Source organism: Molossus molossus, unplaced genomic scaffold, assembly GCF_014108415.1.
Source record: "Molossus molossus isolate mMolMol1 unplaced genomic scaffold, mMolMol1.p scaffold_m16_p_22, whole genome shotgun sequence".
NCBI lineage: Eukaryota > Metazoa > Chordata > Mammalia > Chiroptera > Molossidae > Molossus > Molossus molossus.
The window spans coordinates 19,330,085-19,337,308 of record NW_023425358.1 but is presented as its reverse complement, the minus strand read 5'-3'; the positions used below and the strand labels follow the sequence as shown (position 1 = coordinate 19,337,308).

The 7,224-nt window shown below is 51.6% G+C and overlaps 1 gene segment (V, D, J or C); it reads left to right on the top strand.

Annotated features, from left to right (window-relative positions):
• Nucleotides 1-238: 238 nt before the first annotated feature.
• LOC118640370 lies at nucleotides 239-765 on the top strand. The segment is given in 2 exon segments: nucleotides 239-298; nucleotides 413-765. Coding segments are annotated over 2 exon segments (399 nt in total).
• Nucleotides 766-7,224: the final 6,459 nt, after the last annotated feature.

The window sequence follows — 7,224 nt, the reverse complement described above, 5'->3', positions numbered from 1 at the left end:
GTATCCTGTAGAGTCCCCTGAGCCCACCTGTGTGTTGTCTCAGCAGCTGCTTCCTCCCGGTTTCTCCCCAGGGGTGAAGCCACCCTCCATCCTCCTCAGTCTGGGGTGAGCTGAGCTCCAGCACCAGGCTCAGGGAGGGGCTGGCAGGCACTGGGTGGGCACATTTGCATGGAAGCCCCTCCTCTGGCAGAGGGTGGGGAAGAAAAGGGGGCCTGGGGCAGCCCAGCCCACTGTGGGCTCAGGGCTGTGACCATGGCCTGGACTCCTCTCCTCCTCGTGCTCCTCTCTCACTGCACAGGTAGGACAGGCCCTGGGGACCAGGCTCAATGCCCCAGTGGACTCCCCTCCTGCTCCATCTCCTGAGAAACTTCCCTGGTCCCTGTCCCACCCCTGACAGTGTCTGTGTTTGCAGGTTCCCTCTCCCAGCCTGTGCTGACTCAGCCGCCCTCCCTCTCTGCCTCTCCTGGAGCCTCAGCCAGACTCACCTGCACCCTGAGCAGTGGATCCAGTGTTGGTGGCTACTACATATACTGGTACCAGCAGAAGCCAGGGGGCCCTCCCCGGTATCTCCTGAGGTATAAATCAGACTCAGATAAGCACCAGGGCTCGGGGGTCCCCAGCCGCTTCTCTGGATCCAAAGACACCTCGGCCAACGCGGGGCTTCTGGTCATCTCTGGGCTGCAGCCTGAGGACGAGGCTGACTATTACTGTGCTACATATCATGGCAGTGGGAGCAGCTTTAGTTACTCACAGTGTCTCAGATGACGAGGAAATGAGACCAAAACCACTGGGCCCCGAGATTGTGGCTCTGAGCCTCGTGTCAGGGAGAAGCTCCTGTGGAGCATCTGTGAGGTGGACTCCTCTGCAGTGGGTTATGTCCACGGGAGGAGGAAAGAGCCACACACAGGATGCGTAATGGCACAGGCTTCCCAGAGGCACATGCTGATGGGGTGATAAATCCTCCTGACCATCCCCAGTGTTTGCAGTAAATTTCAAAAAGAGTAACTATTTCTAAGTTAATATCTCAGTTCTTTCCTCCTGTTGTATCTTGTTTTGTACTCACACAGAACTCTTTTTTTTCCACACTTTGGTCATCAAATGTGTGCTGATTTTTCCTCCCAACGGCACATGTCTGTGACACCAGCTGGTCCTACAACGCACCCCACTTCTAACACTATCTGCCTGGAGACGGTGTCAGACCCATAGTTAAAGGGTCAGTCCCACAAGACTGCCCCACTCAGGTGCTAATCACAGGTAGGAGGTCCCAGGTTTCACACAGGTTTCGGCTATACATCGAAGTTCCCACAATCCCTCCCTTGGTTTCGATGAACTCTATGTTAACTTGCTCACTCCCCCTGAACCCTTCTCCATCTTCCCGCAATATGGGGGCAGGTGAAAATTCCAGTTCTCATCAGTCTCTGAGTTCCCAGTGACCGTCCTCATCCAGGAGCCACCCATTAGCACAAAAGGCAGGCCTGCCTCTCAGGAAATTACAGGGGTTGCAGGAGCCCTGCGCCAGAACCCTGGGTCCGAGTCCAATACATATTGTTATTGTCTCACAATACAGTGTCTGCAAATGATGACCCAGAGTCATGGTCACCCAGAAATTCATGTCAAAAGTGTGAGTCTTGTGTTTCTAAGGATACACCCTATCTGATAGGCAGTGTCCGCCCTGGTCAGAGAAACCATGTTCCCCTCTGAACAGATCTACAGGAAGACGGTCACAACTAGTGCAGACTCCCAGGGAGAATCCCTCACTGCAGCTCCTCCTCCCCTGCAGCTGCTCCCTCAGCCCCTCAGCTCCCTGGGCTCTGCAGTCTTAGCTCCATCTCCCCCTGAGGGCTGCAGAGACAGTGACAGGTTCTCGCTGGGTATCCTTTGCCCACACTCCATGTCTAGGAGGGTGATTAACAGAAATTAATCAGCATAAAATCATCCTGTACTCTTCGCTCTAACTCCCAGCTGTAGTCATCCACTCCCTACCACTCTCAGTCAATCTTTAATACATTACAATCTTTAATACTCTACAATTATTGTATTTGACTTTTACTAAACATTTTTGTTCATTTCAACCTTTAAGTATTTGCACATAGGAGGTACTGATTTTATTTTTCCTCCTTCAGAAGTACTGAGGTTCTGCATGCCAACTTTTTCAATGCAACCGAATGTTTGCGAGTCCCGAGAATACTTGAGGTTCTTCGCCTTCAGGACTAACCCAGCCTCAAATGTTGTATCTAGATCAGCGAAGTCCCAGGCATTAGCCCTTTTGCAAAGAAGTGCAGACACTCTGCTGGTCACCCCAGGGAGGCATCTAAGGGACAGGGCACTGTGGGCAGGGGTTGGTATCAGGACAGAAAGGAAGGACCCTGTGTTCACCCCACCCTGGGCTTCCTGACCCACAGCTGAGGGTCCTGTGCCCCAGGGATGAAGGTGGACAGATTTCTCTCACCCCACACGTCCTGGATTTATGATTAGCAGGAAGTGTTTCAGAGCTAATGGGCTCCAAATTCCACTTTTATGCCAAATTTCTACCTGGTCACAGGGAGGTACCTTCCAGACACTGGCCTCTTTAGCTTCAGGCTCTAGGACCCTGAGGGTCTGACAGAGAACCAGTGCCAGGGACTGGGTTGCTAGGAGAACCACCCACAGGGGATGGAGAGTATGTAAGAGAGACATACTCATTCTTGAAGTCTGCGGCAGAAACCTCCTGAGGGTGCATGGGGTACGATCTCTCTCTCTCTCTCTCTCTCTCTCTCTCTCTCTCTTTCTCTCTCACACACACACACACACACACACACACACACACACACACACACTCCATTCTCTGAGTCTATATTGTTCTGGACTCTGCAGTTTCCAGGCTTCTCTTTCCCTCCAGAACTCAGGAATCAGCCTTGCTGAGCCAGCATCGTCAGGGTCAGAATCTCCAGGAAGCAGCATCTCCATGAGCAGGAGACAGCAGGGACACTGAGTGTGACTGGTGTCCTGTTACCAGGGCAGCCAGGCTATGTCCAGAACACCTGATTTATTGGCTGCACGCTGTGCTGTGTTGTGTGAATTGAAGGCTGTTTTGTTACCCACCATTTCCCAGATTCTCCTGACTGATGCAGAGCAGACAGTCTAAGAGTAGGCGTCAGTAACCAATCAGAAAAGGACAGAATATACCCCAAAGTTGTAAAGGCCCCCAGTTTTCCCAACAGTGGATCAGAGGATTGATGCCTAGAGGTATGAGTGCCGGCCAGACAGGAGAGAATCTGGTCCACCTGCTCCTGAGCTATGGCCACAAGCCCGCGTGGATGTCCCACTCTCCTGCATCTGTCACCCCAATGCCTTCAATGCCGGGCCTCACTCCATATGTTCTAACTCTACTCTTCTTCCTTCTGCTTTTTAAAATAATTTTTATTTTGTTTAATTTTATTTAATGTAATTGTTAACACGTTACAGTTGTCTCCATAGTCTAGCACTTTGCCGCCCCCACCCTGCCTCCTCCACCCCCTTCCCTCTGGCCATCACCACAGTTGTCTGTGTTCCTCTCCTGCTGTGTTCGAGTCTCCTCATTTCATGTATCTGTCCAGGCAACTCCATTTAAGGAACACTTGTGTCAGGTACAAAAAAGTAGAAAGGTTGCAACAGAGTCATGAGCGGGACCCCATGGATGGAGGTCTGAGTGTCTCCATGGCCCATATTTCTTGCCCATTTCTCCCACAGAGACCACTGCTGGTGGTCCTGGGGAGTGGTCCTGGAACACACAGGATCCCCTCCTCTCTGACCCCAGGCATCCTGTGGGCTGTGACTTCAGACCCTCGAATGTGTGTCCCTCTGTCCTTTGTCTAAGGCTGGATGCTCACTGTGGGCTGAGCATGGGGTCCTCACTGCCTGGGGATCTGGTCAGAGGTTCATTCTCGCCTCTCCTTGGGACATAAGTTTGTTGTGATGGGTACTGGAACCAAAAGATTCTAGAAGCAGCCCTGAGCTGTCACTGTGGATGATCCTCAGTTCACAGGCTCCCAAGAAATCCTGAGCTTCCTTCCTGTTTCTTCGGCCTCTGCTGGATTTCATGGGAACCAGACAGTCCCCCCTCTGCTCCACGCCAGCACCTCATGTATCTATGCTGCTGTGTCTGTGACTCTGCTGTCACAGACATGCACAGATGAAGGGTTCATCGGTGGGTGTAGAGCATGGGAACTGTTTCACACACAAGCACTGAGACTCTGGTGGCCCCGCAGGGCCCTGAGAAACTGCCTCCGTCCTGGTGGATTCAGGGCAAATGGGCCCAGGTTCCTGCACATAATTAATGCCTGGTTCATCCCTTGATGAGCCTGGGTCGAAAGAAGTCACCGGTCCCCATGGCCTCATCTGGTGCAGGCACAACGGAGGTCACAGGAGGGGGATGACCATCTGAGCTCACCTTGAGGTCATGAGCATCGCTTGCAGGTCTGGATGGGCAGGCCTCGTGGGTCAAATAGATGTACGAAGGCCCTGATTTGGGGAAGGGGTCAACCCTGGAACCCGAGCAATGAAGATCCTGAAGTCTTCCCCAATGACATTTTGAGGACCTGAAAAGGAAGTCTTTCATCAAATGACTAAGGGAAGTCATAGGAATGTGTTCTTAAATAGACTGATTAAATAGATGTGTCATCTCCCTGTGCGTCTGCGTTCCACCTGTTACACACAACAGTTACCCACACTCACACGAGGTCAGAGAGCCTTGCCCCAGTCATGTGGAATCTCCTGTCAACCAGAAAGAAGAAAATTTTTGGCCAAACTACGTGTACAGCTAATAATTTGAAATTTTGTATGATGTTCAGAAGAATATATCTCATCCACCTTCATTTATTCCCTTAGGGAGAATTTTACCGAGTATGAGATACAAAGAGGAGTGAACACAGGACAGGGTCTCGAACTCCCGGGGTCTGCATTTTGTGTGGGTCCCGGAGAACGACAGGAGCAGCAGGTGGATACGGAGCCAACCCTGAGGACAGAGGACAGACGACCTGCGTGAGCAGAGGGACTGCCGAGTGCAGGGAGTCCTTGGAGTGTCTGCTCACACTCCACTGAGTCTGTAAGACCATCTATTGTCACGTGACACTAACTCGCAGCTCAGAACGCACCGTGGGATCCGCAAAGTTTATTGTTCAACTCCTCACCCCAAAGTCCCTAAAAGGACCCTGGTGGGAAAACTCCTGAAGGAAGAAAATGGTTTGAAATCTCTTTGGGGACGAAGACAGGATTCTGCACGGTGATGCGGGTGAAGGTGCCGGTAAATGATTGTCTGAGGACGTGTGTGCTGGTCTGGACTGTCCTCTCCTCTAACATGTCATCCATGAACCTCACAGCCCCAAGCACAGGACGGTTGTCCCTCCCTCCCTCGCCCCCTCAGCACAACAGGGAACGAGCTGAGCCTTCCAGAGGGGACAGGGCACACGCACCTGTGTGAGAGCAGGTGAATCCCTTGTGTCTGGGGAGGGTTTGGGGACATTAAATGCATATTTATGCTAAAACACATGCTGATGAAGGGACGTGGAGTGTGGATGTGTTCATAGTGAGGGAGTGGGAGGAGGAGCCAGGGGTGGAAGATTAAAGGAGAGGGGCCCTACTGCTGGTGGTTCAGGTGGTGTAATGGGTGCAGGGGGCTCCTTGAACTCTTCTCTAGAGTTTCTCTAACTTCAACATCATCATATTAATTCTCTGTGTCTGGGATGATGTGTGTGTGCCCTGCTACTGAGAGCCACTCAGAGGTGTCAAATATGTGGTCTCCCTTGCTTCCCAATTTAATCCCATCCACTCCCAAAACAGATGAGGACTTGTCTCAGAAACCATGAAGGGACAAGATTGAAGGTTGTCGTTGTGTCATTTTTTAAAATCCTCACCCAACGATATCTTTTCCATTGATTTTTTTCAGAGAGAGTAGAATGAAGGAATGGAGGGGGAGAGAGACAGAGTTTTGTTTAAAATAAAAATATGTTTACTCTGGCTGGTTATACTCGGTATTTAGAGTGTTGGCCCGCAGATCAAAGAGCCGTGAGTTCAATTCCGGTTAAGGGCACGTACCTCAGTTGTGGTTCAGTTCCTGGCCCTTGTTGGATCGTGCTGAAGGTGACCAGTCGATGTGTCTGTCACATAGCTGTTTCTCTCTCTCTCCTTCTCTCTGTCCCGCTCTATCAGAAGATGAATAGAAAAATGTCCTAGGGTGAGGATATATATATATATACACACAAACACACACACACATATATATAGAGAGATAGATATTGATATATATATATGAACATATTTTAGGACACCTAAGGAAATCCTAGCAAGAACCACACCACACAGACGTGCAGAGCACCACAAACTGAGACAGAAAGTCAACTCCTGAAGTGAAGGGGCAGCTGCACTTCCCACGGGTCCATGTGCAGCCTACACACCCGTTGTGTTTACCAGTCACTCAGGCAAGTCCGAGCTCCGGGAAAACTGCACGTGCATCTCAGGACTCGAAGTGTTTGCTGAATAGTCCTCCTCTGACCACGCCCCTGCGTGTGCTCCTGGAAAACCTGACAGCCTAGGAGCCCTTCCAACCAGATGAACAGTCCCCTCATCTGTGACATTGGACACGGAGGTCACTATGCATTTACTTTTGCAACATTGTCACTGGAGGTGAAACCACATCAATTTGTCATTTGTGTATGTTTTTCATCTCCCACCAACGAGGATACACCTGGGAGTGAGATACTGCAGTCATCAGTACAGTGTATGAGAATCACAGTATCTGGGGAGTAGACCTTGGATGTGTGAATAGAGACAGTGACCTGCAGACCTGCAGAAACCAGCTGGGGTCACAGCTCTGGGTCTTGGACAGGTGTGTGCCCTGTGCTCAGCAGGGGGGCTGTGGGACTTCCCTGTATTTCCCCCAGCTGCTCAGTGAGGACTTTTCACTAACAGGACCCTGGGCCTGGTGCTGGGCCCTGTGCTCAATGATGAGGACCCAGCAGCTGTGCCCACAGTATCCTGTAGAGTCCCCTGAGCCCACCTCTGTGTTGTCAGAGCAGCTGCTTCCTCCCGGTTTCTCCCAAGGGGTGAAGCCACCCTCCACCCTCCTCAGTCTGGGTGTGAGCTGAGCTCCAGCACCAGGCTCAGGGAGGGGCTGGCAGGCACTGGGTGGGCACATTTGCATGGAAGCCCCTCCTCTGGCAGAGGGTGGGGAAGAAAAGGGGGCCTGGGGCAGCCCAGCCCACTGTGGGC